The 17,538-nt window shown below is 33.0% G+C and overlaps 2 protein-coding genes across 2 annotated transcripts; both read right to left on the reverse strand.

Annotated features, from left to right (window-relative positions):
- Positions 1-1,744: 1,744 nt before the first annotated feature.
- On the reverse strand, positions 1,745-9,759 carry LOC117913516 (coiled-coil domain-containing protein 25). The gene is made up of 6 exons (XM_034828510.1): positions 9,526-9,759; positions 7,589-7,716; positions 7,116-7,219; positions 6,921-7,008; positions 4,621-4,682; positions 1,745-2,201 (listed from the first exon to the last, which is right to left on the reverse strand). Exons 1-6 carry the CDS (start codon positions 9,636-9,638, stop codon positions 2,049-2,051), a joined length of 648 nt encoding a protein of 215 aa, XP_034684401.1. The 5' UTR covers positions 9,639-9,759; the 3' UTR covers positions 1,745-2,048.
- A 2,710-nt stretch (positions 9,760-12,469) lies between these two features.
- LOC117913616 (sulfite exporter TauE/SafE family protein 3-like) lies at positions 12,470-17,538 on the reverse strand. Its single transcript, XM_034828634.1, has 12 exons — positions 16,727-17,538; positions 15,542-15,701; positions 14,813-15,013; positions 14,666-14,730; positions 14,411-14,438; positions 14,209-14,300; positions 14,053-14,139; positions 13,895-13,945; positions 13,474-13,695; positions 13,198-13,291; positions 12,901-13,041; positions 12,470-12,794 (listed from the first exon to the last, which is right to left on the reverse strand). Exons 1-12 carry the CDS (start codon positions 16,934-16,936, stop codon positions 12,709-12,711), a joined length of 1,437 nt encoding a protein of 478 aa, XP_034684525.1. The 5' UTR covers positions 16,937-17,538; the 3' UTR covers positions 12,470-12,708.

The following is a 17,538-nucleotide window of genomic DNA, read 5'->3' on the forward strand; positions in this document are numbered from 1 at the left end:
TTTTACATAATTTAAAATTTAATATAATTGAGGTATTGGAGTATATTAAAATATTAATTACAGAGTAAATTATTGTTCTATTGAAATGTAAAATAATATAATTTAATACACTCCTTGGACAAATATAACAAGATTGAGTTGGAATTTAGGTCGTTTTTTGGATAGCAAAGCAACATTTTTTAGAAGGTTATTTTAATGTGGTTAATTTCGTTATTTCCCAATTTATACAATCAATTTCAATTTCAATTTCATTATGATCCCATATTGTGAATTGGTCACAATTTATTCAATTGGTATTAGTTTGAAAATGCTTCAAAGGACAACAAACTTTTAATTTTTTTTTTCATAAACGTTTGAATTTTTATATTTGCTATCTCCTTTTATCAACTTTTAGTTTTCCCTTTTAACAAAGAAAATAGTGATTTGAGAAAAATATGTTATTGAGTGTAAATTTGGAACCATTTCATATAATCCCAAAATATTTAGGTTATTAGGTTATGTTTGGTTTCAAAAGTATTGAAGAAAAAAAAATGGTAATAAAAATAATTTTATCATGATTGATTATTTTATAAAAAGTAGTAAAAAAAAAAAAAATCAAATATAATTAAAATTAATTATAAATCCATATCTTTTCAAATTATTTAATATTTATATTAAAGAGTTAAAATAAGTAAAATAAAACTAAAATAATACTAAATAATTTATTAATTTCAAATTTATTTTTTATTTTTCCTTCACTATTTTCTTTTGCTTTTACTTTTCCTCTCACAATTTTTATGAGAACCAAACATTGCCATAAGATGGATTTCACTCACCTCCACTCAAGTTTTGGCCAAATACATCATGTCCATTTATTTTGAATTCCTCTTCTCATATTTTCATTTATTATTTTCATTCAAAATAGGTTCTCATTTGTCATTCACTCACATTTCCTCTCATCTCTTTCAAAATAAAAAAGGTCCGAATCTTCATTTTCCTTCTTACTTTATATATATAAAGGGGCCATAGTTGAGAAACCCAACTTAAAACTTTTTCAGAACACTCTTTTAATCTTTTCACATTCTTCAACCCAATTTTAAGAAACTCAACTTGAATTATCCACGAGAAGTCTTCACCTTTCCAAACTTGTAAGTGGCTTTTACATCAAGCTGTGGGGAGGCATCAACAGTGGCCAAGTATAGGAGGCCGTTTGTGGATATTAAATATTTTATGCAAATGATATAAATAAACATTAATGAGATAAATAATAATTGAATACTCATTTAACTCCTAAAGTGCATTAAACTAATTATTTTTAGTGATTCCTAGTTTCCTTGTGTTTTCAAAAATCCCCACCAAAAAACACTATTCCAGCTATTCGTAACCTTCATATCAAAATTGTGAGTTATGGCCATTATCATTTTCCCTACATCTTTTATTTGAGAACAAGGCAACACAACCAAAAAATTCAAAAAACATCTATTACATTTTCTAAATTGGAATATATTATTTGAAAGCAAAAGCAATATCAATATATTTGTTCTCTGCAAATAGCAAAACCAGAATTCTAAAAAAAAACTGTTCTCAAGTAGCAGAAAGTAAGAAACAGACATGCACACTGTATATCATTCTCACAGCAAAAAAACTTTGTAAAATAAACATATTTAATCAAATTGATAATGGCACTTTGAAATTACATACACCAAATCAAACTCAATAGGAACTGCCTCACTAAAAAGAAAAAGAATCAAACAAATTGAAAAGCTAAAACCAATCACCAAACCAAAATAACAAACACATTTTGTTTTATAGATCAGAATACAAAAAGTATTAATAGGCCATCAATGAAAATTTAGATTTATTATCTTACAGTACATATAGTTACTAGTTGCAAATCCCTTTTTCTTTTTTATCTTTTCTCATTTGATATTAATAACTAGTTTTAGGACTGAGGCGATTCATTTGAAGGGGAGCAATTAAGAATCATAAAGAGAAGAAATTCCAAATTTCCAACTTTGGTTTGGGCAGCAAAGTTTTTGCAACCAATGGAACAACACCATACCATGCGTTTACATGAAGTCGTCTTCCAGTTCTTGCAACGACTTGTTTGCTGATGCAATCTGTTTGTTAGAAGTCATCTTTTCAGAGACCATCAAACCCTTGTAGCTCCTTATCTCTGCTTGTCTCTCTTTTTCAAGCCTTTCCATTTCTTCCCTACGTTTCTGCATCAATTAATTAAGCACATTTAAATCAGAATGAAGGAATGAGTAAGCAGTCATAATTCATTATAAGTATAATATTTGAATTATCAGAAACCATGTGAAGATATCCTGTTTTGAGTTTCAGAAAGATATAAGGAGGAAAGGTGAAAAATGAAATCAGCATTAAATATGTATATGATTCTTGCTGAATAAACCTGTGTCAACTTAAAGATCATTTTTCGACAGATTAAATTGGTGACACAGAAATCTGGGTTGAATCCACCAAAACTTCGCAGTTAGGATGCCCTTCCGGCCTTCCCCATTTTGAGAGTGAGGACCATTGCTCTAAACATATAATAAGGATGGAGGATAAGATAAGAGAGATTCTACAGACTGATACATGTGCCTTAAGCATTCTAGAAGAGGGAGGATTCTGAAAAGGTAACTGAAAAAGTTAGGGATATCTCAGACTAAACTCTGGAAAAGAAAACTCTAAATGCTTGGTGGGTTGTAACTAATATTGAGAAAACCTGAACCTTTTTCAGCCATTCAGGATTTGAGTAGAAGCTGCATGGTAGCGCTCAAATTGTGTTGGCACAGTTCTGGTCCCGTCAGAGCATCTACTCAAAATCATAAGAGTTTTGCCCTATTTCAGAAGGTATGGATCTTTTTTTTTTAGTTCCAATCATGGTAATTTGCTTGAGATATCATTGCGGAGGAACCAGGAAAACTACTTCAACAGCAGCCAAGATCCTGGAACAATAAATTGTGTTTTACACTCTACAGATTGAAGAATTATAGAGCTAGGTCCAACAAAGTTGACATAACAAGAAAAAAAAACTAAATTTGGTGAATAGAATCTTGCACTGAGTGGGAACATATCACGATGACACTTGTTTGGGATAAAATATCCAGTATTATTCCATAGGAAAAGGGTAGAAACTTATAACCACTATGCTACAGAAGTTCTCCTAGTCCCAAAAGAGCAGACAAAATCATAGAGTAAAAAGGGCTGGTTTGTGGAGTACTATCAACGCAAAGCATTCTAGCAAATTGCTTTTCTTACACTGATTTGGAATTTTAGATAGTGTGACAAGAAAGAAATTTAAGGATTTTTAAGGACAAGCGGAGGACTTCAGGGACTATGAGACCTAATCTATTTCTACTCCTTCTGGGCCTCCACTACTACAGTTTTTGAGAGTACTCCTCTCAATGTTATTTAACTTGATTGGAATTTGGTATGCAGATCAAGAGGTTAAAAAGGAAGCTGCTCCCCATTTGGGTTTTGCCTTTAACAGGCTCATTCAAGTTAAATTTTGATGGTTGTGCTTTGGGAAACCTTAGTCAACTAGGGACTGGTGGGGTGATCAAAGACCATATATTGTGGTTTAAAGCTTTTTCAAAATAGGCAAGAAAAGGATTAGCCATTGAGGCAAAGATTTAAGCCCCTTCAGAAGATTTGCTACAAGCCAGGGCTCTCGGCCTTTCTAACCTACAGGCGGAAGGGGACTTTTGTCATATCGTTATCTTAGGTGGCTAAATTAGAAAAAAGGTCCTTTGAGGCACGATGTGTGGCTTTGTCAAATATTAAATGCTGCAAGCATCCTGTACTGTTCTTTCTCTTAGTCTCATTGTTCAACTAAAATATTGTTGCTGATAGTTTAGCAAAGAGACGAGCAATGCTTCGACATTAATTTCTAAGAGATTTCTTAACCCCCAGAGGATTGTCAAGCCGCTTCTCCTTGTATGGTTTCATGTGGTATTCTAGTGATGTATAGTTCTCCTTACTCTTTTGAAGAAGTTCTCTTCATCTCTTCTTTTGATCAAATTTTGTATATTTTGGAAGAATCATCATCTTCATTTATACTTCCAAATTCAGAACAACAAATATGTTTGTTTCTGGACAAAAAAAATGGCTGGTTTATCTAACTATGGCATCATCACCAGCACACCATGCAAGGATAAATCTATAAGTTTGGCTAACAATTTGGTATATTTGCTATAATGAGAATGAGCAGCATGGAGAAATTGAAGGCTCTATAGGGGCAGGTGAAAAAAAAGAGAGAGAACAAGGATTGAAACATCAAAGAAAAAAACCAACACAGTAGGATTTAACAAAAAATATGGCCAAAGGCAAAAAAGAGAATGCTGGAACAAAGTTCATCACTCAAGTAGTCAATGCTAAATCACTGACAAACAGCTTTTCTTCAGTTGATTACCAATACATGGTTCAAAATTAGTTCGTTTAACCAGGTAGAATTTAGTTTTATAAACCTCAACTGGGGCCAATAGCAATGCCTTTCTCCAAATTTAACATAAATCCACAGGCACATCACATGTAACCAACATGTTTTACACTTCTGCCAAAGGATAAGGCATATGAATTTACATCTTGAACCTGCTAATCTCAAATCTGCCAAAAGGGAAATATGGGACTTACTTTATCTCTCAGCTGAAGTTTTCTCTCAGCTCTTTCTGCTGCATTAACTGCTTCTCGCTCAGCTGCAGTTAAATATTATGCATCAGTGACTTGTAACACCATCAAGGCAGAATTAGAGAAGATTAATATTGAAAACCATCAGAAATAATATACTTTGCTTGCCTATCAGAAGAAAAACTGCACAAAAAGAAGTACAATAGATAAAAAAGGAAGAAAGATAATACAAAATCAAAACACTAAATTCTGTAAGAAACCCAATAGTTTTTTGAAATTTATTCTATCTGAAAACAAAGGAACTATGCCCTTCAAACTTAGATGCATGGTTCAAAGTAGCCACATGATACCAAAACGTATTGCTCCCCAGGCAGCACAATACACATTCTTGATACACCAAGGGGAAAAAATCAATTTATGGTTCAAACACTGCATGTCTCTCAATTGTTGTTTGTTGTTAATTTGGGAAGCAGAAGTTGACAAAATGCTAAAATGGCTGAAGACAGTGGATGAAAATTTGATAGCCAAATCATATAAATTCCTTGCTAGGCTCTCATATATAACCACCTATAAACACATGATCCTACACAAGCTGAAAATAGTAATGTAAGTGAACCAGCTGCCACTACAGAAACATTGAACAGTACTCTTGCTTATAAAATGTTTTGTTTGTATTGGACACTTAAAACTTAGATGCAGCTAGGTATATAGAAAAAAAGAGAGGGAGAGATATTCCTCCCACCAAATGGCATTTTTTATATCAAGCTGGAAAATATATTAAAAAATAAAGGAAAATTGGATAAAAAGAATAATGAGACATCTTTTGAATAAAACCAGCATTATCCAAGCCCCAATTACATTCCATGTAGAAACAAAAGCTGAGGACACATGAGGAGCTAACTCCTTGGGTGGGTGGAGAAAACAGCTCTCATTCAAATAAACTCAAACTAAACAGTATTCCTAAAACGCCCCATCATGGATACCCAAGAGACGTCAGGAAGAGGATTTGGTCAAATGACTCCCTAGTAGATCCTTGTCCATTATTCAAAATCCCAGCATTCCTCTCAAATCAGAACACCCAAATAATGGCAAGAATGCACAATCCCAAAGAGTTCTGACTCTAAATAAACTAGCAAAATCCTGAAAAGCAATAACAAACATACTTTGGACCACCTTATCTGTAATGGATGTTGCGGTAGCTTGTTTTATATGATAACTATGCCCTAGTTAATTTTTATGATTTCTTTTTCCAAATTTTTTGGAGAACTGGTTGTTGTATATATTTGTATTACACCCAATGTTTTAAAAACCAGGCTGGACCAGCTGGTTTGACCAGTTGAAGCATCGACCAGAGCTTGGTCTGGTTTGGTTCACTATGGTAGCCCGGAAATAAGTTGAACCAACATTGAACCAATTCAACCAGCAGTCCAACCACTGAATTGGTGAGCCTGCCCAGCTGGTTCATGGGCTTCCCTCTTTTACGAAAAACAGCTTATGGCCCAAACCCAATATCTTCTCATCTATTCACCCAGGCCCAAGCCTTTTCATCAAGCCTATGCCTGTGCTGCCAGTAATGAATGAGTAATTTATGGGTGCTGTTGGCTTCCTACATTTTCAATGTGGGAAGTGACTTTTGGCTTTTTCAAGGTAAAATGCAATGAAGTGGGACAATGAGATTTGAACCTGGTTCCTTGCTAAGGAAAATGGACAAGTGGGCCACCATGCTAAGCCTACATTTTTTTGACAAAAATGCATTTAAAAAATGTATACATGCATATTGCAAAATTTAAAATAAATATATTTATCTATAATGAATATAAAAAATAATATAAATAAAAAAACAAATAATTTTGAAGAAAGTAAAATATATAGCTATCTCCAAACAAATTTAAATAATAAAATATTGTTTTATCTTAATGGTTAAAAGTTACATTTTTAATAAAATTAAAATTACTAATAATTTAATAAATTTTTGTGGTATTCTTATCATAATTTAAACTATTAATATTAATGACGATAAAAATGATTAAATGATACATATTTTAATTATTTATACATATTTTAATTATTTATACATATTTTAATTTTTTATAATTATTTTTAATTTTAACAATATATAAATTATATATTTATGATGTCACCAATTTGACCATGGTTCAATCATTGGTCCAGTTCTAAAAACATTGATTACACCCATAGACACTAGGTTGAAAAGGGCTGAGTTTGATATGAAGTCTAAACCAAATTAAAGATTCAAGAGAAATTCAATTAACATGTTATAAAGAAAGCTGAGGTTGCAAGATTACCTTTTAAATCTGGTTTCCTTTCTACTTTTGTCCTGTTCAATCTATTAACTATCTCATTTATTCGCTTCTCCACTCTCACAGTGCGTACCTAAATTAAGCACAAAAACTACATCAGCATCTATCTTTCATATGAATGCTTACCAAAAAGAAATAAAAGTTGCAAAGCACAGAGCAGAAGAAAATAAAGAAGCTCACCATTTTTGAATTGTAAAAACCAACTTGGCCAACATCCATAGAAGCACTTTTCTTTAGATTGTGCCATGGAGTGTATACGACGTCAACATTGTTCACCTTGTTGCCTGCCATGTAAGCAAATAATGTCATCCAAATAAGTAACTATTTGGATGAATCATTATCTTACTCAAAATTAGCAGAAAAAAGTGGGACCCTTGGATGAAAGGACTGGGTCACAGCTATATGTACAACTCAGCACAGATCTATTTATTTATAGATTTAATAACTGTTGAGCCATAAAAGGTATGATTTCTATTATCTGAAGTCTTGGCATTTAAGTTTTACTAGACAGCCACAAGACGTATTATATAGTAAAATGGCATATTTTATACTGATGAGGTAGAATACTTGCTAGACCACATAGATTAAATAGACAAATACGTGAAAACAAAATGTAATAAAAAAAAATAAAAAAAAGTCTGAGCATATTTTGCCTTGGATGGAGTTTGCTTTGACAAGCTGAGCACAATCCTCCAGTAAACCTTCACTTATATCATCAATTGTCTGACCCTTGTGCAATCTTACATAAACATGGGCTGAGGACATCTTATCCACATGAAACCTGCAATAAATAAGCCCTTCCATAACACTCTTTGACTGAAAGAAAACATGGAACTGAAAAAAAAAAAAAAACTAAGCATGCATGATTCAAACTTAAGAGAAAGTCAAATATTAGCATGGTCTATAGTAAATGAACCCTATGAAAAAAGACCTTTAGATTTAAATTAAAAAAAAAAGTAGTATTATAAAGAAATAATTAAGCATGTGCTCATACTTGGAAATGGGTTAAACATGCCAAATGGCACACAATAACAGAATGTAAGATGTATCAGCAATATGACACCTGAACTAAAAGCTCCCTGCTTACATGTATTCCTAACGAGAAACTCAAAACCCACTGATCTAGTAAGCATATAAGAAAAATTTATGCTCTCAAGCAACCAATGTTTTCAGAATCTTACCAATCACTGAATCAAAAAAGTTACGGTTCACCAATCAAACCATGACATCAACATAATATCATAAATTATATAAATAGATAAATCTATATATATATATATATGTATAAACAACTAAAAAACTAAAAAGATATCTGATTTTTTATCTTCAAATTATGATAAACATAAAATGTAAATACATTAATAATTTTAATTTTATGAATATATTAATATTTCTAATTTCATTACATAGTATATTTAACAGCTAAGAAAATATAACAGTGTTTATCATCTTATAGATAAGTGTGTGTATTTCTTTTAAGGATTTTAAAATTTTATTTTAATAATATAAGTCATACCATCATCAAAGGGCGCAAGCCAACCTAGTGGTTATGAACCAACTTGGGTTCAAATCATCCCACCACCTTATCTAACAAAAATGAACAAACCAGTTCTCTTAAAACCAGTCAGGATGGCCAATTCAGCGGTTTGACCGCTGAGTCATCCAGTCTAGTACCAGTTTAACTCCACAAACAATCCAATTAGTGGTCCAAACCACATTGATGCTAGTCAACAGTCAGACAGATCAGATAGCTGGTCTAGTCTGGTTTTCAAAACATTCATCCGAAACTTCATGAGTAAAAAGAATGACCACTGCCCCTCTCATATGCATCTGAGCAATCTCCTCTAATGGAATTTTGAATTGAAAACCATTTCCCAATCTGCTTTAACTTGGGTCAAGTAGTTTTTCTTTCCTAACAAACAGATTAATCTCATTTATTTTATCACTAAACCAATATCCTTTTGGCCTTTGCCTTGTTCCTGTTCATCTTCATCTTGATCCAAATCAAGTCCTTGTTGATCCAATCATTCTCTACACATGTCACCAAGCCATCTAAGCCTATCCTTATAGCTGGACCCTAAGCCTCGCCATGGCACTGTTCCACCTCAACATCCCCATTTCAATTTCACTTGTTTCATCAACATATTGATCTTGATTGGCACTTATTCTCATAAGATAAAAAAATATATCCTCAATTTGATAGGCATGCATCAATCAAATAACGCTCTAGAATCATCCCTTCGACCAAAACCCTAAAGAACCCAAATTTAATAATCACGCATTTGAAGTAAAAATCATCCCTAGCTAATCCCCTCGAGGATTGATTCTCCTTCGATTAGGAAATCAAACAAACGCTACATTCATTTTTTTTTTTTAATGAAAACAAATCCGCACACAAAATTGATAATAAACAAACCAATCAAAACACTTAACCGCACGCATATTCCCCCTTCCGTAGCTCAGAACATGCAAATTTACTTGCCTTTTCCTCGATTATCTCCGCAACCAAACAGAAACCAACCTCAATTATAAATTTAAAAAAAAAAATCAAAAGTGAAGCACCAAAAGAAAAGGAAACAGCAAAGCGTACCAGATGTCTTCGGGGAAACCATATTTGATCAACTCTTCGTTCTCGTGCTTATCGAGACCCATGAAAATGGTGTAATCACCAGCCTCTGGTCGGGCTTTGAAGTAGAAAACCATCGTTGATTCGCTTCTTAGGCTCTCCTCAACGCCAAACTGCCCAAAAGGTTTGAGTTTTAGCGTTTGTGGATGAGAGAGAGAGCGCTTTTAGGGTTTGGAGATTCGTAGATAAGTTAACGAAGCCTTCATCCCTTTTCTGGGAATTTATCCTGTTTGGTTACTCGTTTTTTCGCCAAAACGCGTTTTTTTTTTTTTTTTTTTTTTTTGCGTATTTTAGATTAGCTCCCGAAGGTTTTTCATATTTGTAAAAGCCCCCCAACTTTACATTTTGTTAATAGCAACTTGCTTTTAGTTCACTTTTTTTTTTTTTTTTACTTTAGGTGTTTGGCAATTCAACTTAATAATTTAAAATATTATTAAAGTGACTTAACAAATTAATTTAAGTCATTAAATAAATTATATTTAGTAAAATGATTTAATTGTATAACTTAAAGTCAAAATCAATTTTTAAATAATAAGTAAAAATAATTAATTTATTCTTATATTATATCTTCATTTTACCTTTGTATTCTCATTTGTTATAATTACATTCACAATCTTTTTTTATTATTTCACGACCTTTATTATTACTCAACCTCCTTTACTCTAATTTTAATTTATGATGATAAATATATTAATATAATAATTTAAAATATATTTAAAATTGATTTTATCAAACAATCTTAATACCTAAGATAATAATTAAGTAATAAATTTTAAATTAATAATTTAACTTAAAAGTTAATTTAAGTCATTAAGTAATACGTGTTAAGTTTTATCACATATCTTCTAAATAGAGAGGTTATCTCTTTTACTATATTATTTTATACCTAGAAAAGTAATGAATTTTAAAATATATCATCGAAAACAATTTATTAATTTTGCTTATCTTAAATATGGACAAGCAATGATGAGAAGAAATCTTGCACATTTTTTATTTAGAGGATATTATTGAGAATAAATTTTGGGTTTGGAAAACAATGTTCGATAATCTTGCATAATATATTAATATGCCTTTTTTTTATGTAATGCACATGATTGGCATAATGATGCTTCATAATTTCATTTTGTACCTTATGATTAAGGATTTGAATTCAAGTCATATATCAATCAAAACAATGATGATAACAAGCTTTGTACATGTCATTTTGAATTTAGAGGCAAAGTCAAAATATTAGGGAATGGAGGGTGACAATGGTGTAACATTTTTTTTTTTTTTGTTAAGAGAAGTCAAATACTTTTATTTATGTAATATTTTGACTTGAATTTTTTTGTTTCGTTATATGATTATGATTTTTAAAAGAAGTAATTAATTACGAGGTAGAGTTTTTCTTTTGAAAAGATTGTGTAACTAACATTTTCAAATGCTTGAATCAAGCATGCTCGAAAGCAAACTCAAGTTGTGATGCCATTATGAAATGTAATGAAGCATAATGTGGAATGGTTTTTATGTTTTTATTCATATTTGAGGGTTTCTTAATGCATATAACTAAAATTAGAAATAAAATAAAGTATAAAAAGTTGAAATTCAGGTTATTTAGTAAAACTTTATATTTATTACTTTATGACTTAAATTGATTTTAAGTTAAATTATATTTAAGTTATTATCTTAAACCTTATTATCTAATTATTAATTTTGGTATTATTTACAAAATTAACTTAAAATTTATTTTAAATCATCAAATTGACATATTTATTTTTACAAATTATAATTAGGATAAATGAGGTTGAGTAATAGTGGAGGTTGTGAAGTAACAAAAAATAATAATAAAGACAATTAAGACAAATGAAAATGTGAATTTAAGAATATATTAATTGTTTTTTTTTATTTCTTAAAATTGTTTTTTTTTTTACTTTAAGTCACACCATTAAATTATTTTATCAAATATACTTAATTTAGTTAATGATTTAAATTAAGATATTAGATTAATTTAAGTTGACTTATGAGACGAGACATGCACTTAAAAAGGAAAAATATGTAATTATTTTTAAAAAATTATAACATTTATAAAATTGAATTTTTCAAAAAAATAGTTTAACATTAAAAAATAATATTTTCAAACAAAAATGTACTGTTAATGGAATTCACCTTGTCACATTCACCATCAACCTTTGTTTTGTATATCAATTTAAGTTAGTCTTCAAAACTCCTCTTCTCGATCCCACCTTCTATGAAATCACCTCTTTATTTTTTCCTTTTTTTTTTTGTTCTTTTAAATTTAGATTTTACTTATTTATTTTGTTCATTTTTATTTGAATTATTATTTATTTACTTTAAAAATATATATATAAGTAACGGAAAACGTGTGAAGATAATATTTTTTTTATCTTTATGCATTTTCAAGACTCTTCATGTCATGGAATATTACCGTGGTCTTATGTTTCAAAATCAACTTTAACCCCATAAATTTCAGGATATAAGAGTTTTTCTATCCTAAAAGGATAATTCTTTTCCTTATTTTTTAGACTTGGCGGGTCGAGGCCATTATTTTTTCATGCCAAGTGTGGACCTTCTCGTCTCTGTTCATATTCGCTAGGTTCTCATCGATCAGTCAACACTTACAGTAAACAACCGTACCTAAACACTTCTTTATGGGCCCTTATAACCTCTAACTAGTTTCTTGTCGTTGACTGCGAATGGGGGCCGACGACGAGACCGTACCTGAACAGTTCTGATTACAAACTCTTCGTTTTCATGTGAAATAATGGCTGGAAAGGAACCTATACATCAGATCTGGAGGCTGTCCACAGATCTGAACCTTTTGCCCCACGAGACCCAAGTTCTCAAAACCAATCACAAACTAGAAAGTGACCTAATTGAAGCTAAAGGGTCATCTTCTTCACTAATGTCATGGGATGGGATCATGGAGAGTCACCGACCTAGTCCAATTAACACAGAATGATAGAAAGCAGAAAAGAAAAGGCAAGTTTGATTCTCACAATTCGAAAGCATAAATGAGATTTCGAGGAACTGAAACAGACAATTACCTACAATTCAACCCCCCAACCCCAAGAATTGGTAGAAAGCATAAGGTCGATCTTGCAGCTGACCGAGGAATCTTGAAAGTGGAAAAGAAAAAGTGGTTATATGCTAAACTTCATACCTACACAGGTTCTCAAATCCCATGTATTCATGCCGCTCAATTTTCCCTATCATATTTGATATGCCAACTCCACCTATGAAAAAAGAAGCAGAACCATTTGAAGAACACAAAAACATTCACTAACAGCACAGACAATGTTGTAAAGGGTTGGACCGAACAATGGATGTGTAGATGCTTACCTAGTGAGATTGCACTGATAAAGATTGTGAAGGCTAGAATGAAGATGATTAGAGATGCCCTTCCCAATATACTGATCAGTCTTCTTACAACATGTTGTCCTATAAAGGCGGCAATAGTTGCAACCAAGACCAAGTATACAGCTGCCAAATCAATTACAAAAGATATGTAAGTATAAAGAATTTTAGACGAACTATATTCCTATTCCTCTTTTTTATGATAGGGTGTTTAGATAATTTATCGAAAGTAAGAAAGAAAAAAAAACATAGTTTATGGAATATTGTGGTGGGGTAACATACCATAAGGAACTGGAAAACGCTTCAGAAGGTAATATTCTACAACAGACATGGATGATGAGAAGGTCATTGCAAAGGTAGCAGTGGCGCTTGAGACCTGTTCCAAAGTTATTGAGTTAAATACAGACTGAATTGGAAGATAAGTGGTGGTCACAACAATATGCCATTTCTGCACCTCTTCAAATCAGTAAATTAATATCCACAGAAATTTTCAAAGTCCAAAAGATGAAAACTGATATTAATCATTTTATTTTATTTTAAGGAAATGCATAAACTCACCTGAGGAGGGACTCCCAGCTCCAAGAATAGTGGACCCAGAATAAATCCCCCACCCAGACCAAGCAGCCCTCCTACTATGCCCGCAAGTACCCCACAGAAGCAATAGAGAATCAGTTGGTGTACTCGAAAGTTGGTGCCAGCATCTCCTTTGGATGCAATTATTCTCCGTCCCTTGTACAGGCTAACTGCCTCATACAGGGATACTCCAACAGAAACAGGGATCTGCAAAACAAGGATAAACTCTCAAAGGTGCTTAAACTCAGATTTCAATAAATTGCTCTAGTGGAGCTTAAAATTCATTTTGACAGTGTTCTGATTTTAAGTCTTAACCATGTGCAGCGTCATGTCCTACTCTTATATATGCACACATGGAAAAAAATTGTGGAAGCCACTTGTGTTTGATCAAATCAACAGAAGGTACCTGCATGAAGTTCAATACCCAATATGCCATCGAACAAGTAGCTGTATTATTCTGTTTCCAACATGTTAAGATTTTCAATCAGGATCAATAACTTTATGTAAGGAGAAATTTCACAGTATAAGCTTCTCTTAATAAAATATGTTCAGGAGTGGGGAAACCTTGGCAATCTGTAGTGCGAGGAAAGCAACCCAAACGAAAACAAGAAGCCCAAGTTCCTTCCAGTAAACATTTTCAATAATATTGACCTGGGATGGTTACATCAATCAGTTTTTGGAAACTCTGAAATTAAAACGAGCTTTTCATAGTATACTCACCTCAAGTTCTTTAGATTTATTGGTAGCATTTTGAGTGCCATTACTTGGGCCACTAGGAAGAGGCTTGTACTCTACTTCCTCTGTACCATTACCTGATAGGACGAAAAAGATTCAGCAATGCTTTTGGAGAGATAAAATAATGTAAAAAGAATCCTCTGGTCTTTTGATGTCTAATAATATAGAGGAATGTAGGCCAACTCACCATTTGTTCCCAAACGCTTAGCAGCCTCCTGTAACCAGAAACAAGTAAGATTCAGATGGAAATTATTAAATTTTAATCATGTTAGAATATTTTAAAGCACTTGAAAAGCATGGGAAATTGAGCTCCTTTGTTCTGGTTTTTGGTACTCATTCTAAAAATACAAATAAAACCAAAATAAAAGAATGATTTGATTTCCATGTGGTGCACAAACAAACTCTCAATTCTATTCATACAACATGTAAATTTTATAATTACCCTTTTCATTATGGTTTCTTTCTTCCATGTTTCAACACCCTTTAAGAATGCCTTTGTTGATGTACCTGCAAACTGTCATAATGAGTCAAGGGCACTCTTGGAGTCTAAGATATATATATATAGCAGAATTGAAATTCAACTAGTTACCTAAGAAGAGAACAATTAGCAGAACTGTAACCATCCAGTCAGCAAATAAAACATTAAAAGCAACCCCAATGCTGATGCCCATCATGAGCATTGGTTGGAAGAGCAGAGCCAAATCATAGTCAATGATAGGCATATCAAGTGTAGGATGCCTTAACTTAAGATTATAGTAAACAGTTGAGCCTGCTGCACCCATAATCATACCTGCCCAAACAAACAAAACGTATGACTTCCTCAATTATGATAGAGCAGTTTCAAGTAACCACATAAATGAGATTTGCAAAGGGATATCCCTTGTCTTCCACTAGCTATTTGTTAATTAGATAAAACAGTTCTCAGAGCTAAATCAAGGACAATGGTCTCAGGGAAATGATGGTTGCTAAGCTCCATGCGCAAGGTTCAAAGAATTGAGATCCTTGAAAAGCCACGAACTCAGCTGACAAAGCTGGTGGCATGTAAGGGTAGTAAATCAGTTCTCTCTTTTTCTGCAAAAAGAGTCAGTAGATACTCTAGAAAATTTGTGAAAATGGTCTCAAACCCGCTGCTTGGAATATGTGAAATCAAGTACTGAGTCAACTCAAACAGCAGGCTGGATTGGTGATATTTTAAAAATATTCCTTTTTATCCTTTCCTTTTACCACTCCCTTATCCCTGACCCAATGTTCTGAATTTGGTTAGAATGAATTAGATCTTCTACAGCACTCCTACCACATGGATGTGTCTGTTTCTTACATTTTGATAAAGCTGTTGCAGATTTTGGATCGAACCCAATAACTAGGCTAAGCATAGGAACAAAAATGCCACCACCACCAACACCACCCACACTCCCAAATGCTGCTCCAAAGAATCCAATTATGCTACCAACAACAATTTGCCAGCCAAATTCCATTTCCTGTCAAGTCAAATTTCCAATGACCACATTTAAGTTTCCCAAAACAGCTTTAGAATTTAGAACAAAATTATTTACCAATGTAAATCACAAAATCCAACAAGCTACTCTATACAGGCAGATAAAACTAGAAGTTTAAAACTGGAATTCATATTCATCTGTGGCAGGGAGAACAGAGGAACAATAGAAAGGTAAGGGGAAAACTGAAACTTTATATGTCCATAGGTTTGGTCCCAAGCAAAGAGATAATAAATTCCACTGAGTTTTGTCAAGGTCATCTGGTGAAGCACACTTGCCACAACAAAATAGTATGCTGCATAGCTCCAATCTTTTTCCTTTTCTTTTCCTCAATTTAGCAAACAATCAGGGGAATAAGAAAGCAATTTTGTCCCATTCTATATAACGGCGAAGCAGATAACTCCAATAATCCACCTACTACCAACTAAACAAATATTTAGATTAACATGGTCTTACAATCTGAACGCATGCATAGAAATTAAAAAAAATACTACAGCAAGTAAATAAGAAAGAATCTCATGAAACGGGCTCTAAATTGTGACATTTTTTAGTACTTTAACTGATTAAGATAAGTCAAACTTAATTGAATTCCATCCTCACAATGACCAAAGCATCCAACAAAGAAAGCCAAGATCTCCCACCCACTACAACCTTAAACAATTATTAAGAAAAATAATTTAGACAATCTCAGTTATTAATTAGTATCAAATTGAAGAAGACGACCAAATCGCAGAAGATGAGGACACGCTTTTATTGACAATTTCATGCAAGTTGCAATATAAATCCTAGTATAATAAATTAAAAAAAATTATGATAGATATAGCCAACAATATCATATTCCTAGATTGGGGATTTTGGGATGAGCCTCACCAGTATCGATTCCATGCATCTCACTTACGGTAATATAGGACTAGCGACAATCATGTTTTTGGGTATATAAACAAGCAAGATTTATAAGAATCCAATCAAACAGTTCGCAAAGTAGGAATCGAAGTGAATATTCAATTTACCGGCCAAACGTGATGATAACCAGATCGGTCTGATTGCCATAAGAAATTTACAACTTTGGAAAGGTAATTTGAGTTGAATCCTGCCTCTTTGGTTACGTTCAATGTTGAAGCTTCGTGTTTAAAGCTTCTTTCGCCTGAAACAAACGCGGAAGCTAGCATAAAGCTGCAAAAGATCATCAACATCAACCATTTTGTTCCAAATCCAGCCATCAGAATTCAAAATTTCCTCCCTCTCTTTTCAACAACGAATCCCTCTCTCCTAAACTGCAAATGCCTTTCTCTCTCTAAAACTACAACAAACACGCTCCACCTCTCTCTCTAAACCTCTTCCTTTCTTTCTAAAACTGGAGCAAATTCTGTATCGAAACTTGAAGTAAGCCTTCTCTCTCCAGAGTTAGCTCAGCCGTCAGCGACGGCTTACCTTCATATAATCCAAAAATCAGAACCACGGCTCTGTTTGGTTGCCAAGAAAGCTGAGAAGAGGACAAGAAATAAAATCTCAAATCCCTCCGCCTTTTTATCCGTTTCTCGAATACAACAGAATCCAATGAAAAGATTTGCGAGTCTTCGACTTCGAAAATGCGGAAGCGGAGAAGACGGACAAAAATTTCTAGGGAAACCGAGAGAAAATAGGAGAAAATATGGGGAAAAGAGCCGAAGAGAAGGAAATCGTGATCACAGAAAGCTGGTTCGTCCCCTCCCGAGAAAATTAAGCTAATAACGGTGCTTATTTATTGGCTAATTGTAGTGACTGCGGGGTACTTTCACTCTCCGTCTGACCTGTATCACGATGAGCAACGTCGGACCTTTGC

Source organism: Vitis riparia, chromosome 4, assembly GCF_004353265.1.
Source record: "Vitis riparia cultivar Riparia Gloire de Montpellier isolate 1030 chromosome 4, EGFV_Vit.rip_1.0, whole genome shotgun sequence".
NCBI classification, from domain to species: Eukaryota; Viridiplantae; Streptophyta; class Magnoliopsida; order Vitales; family Vitaceae; genus Vitis; species Vitis riparia.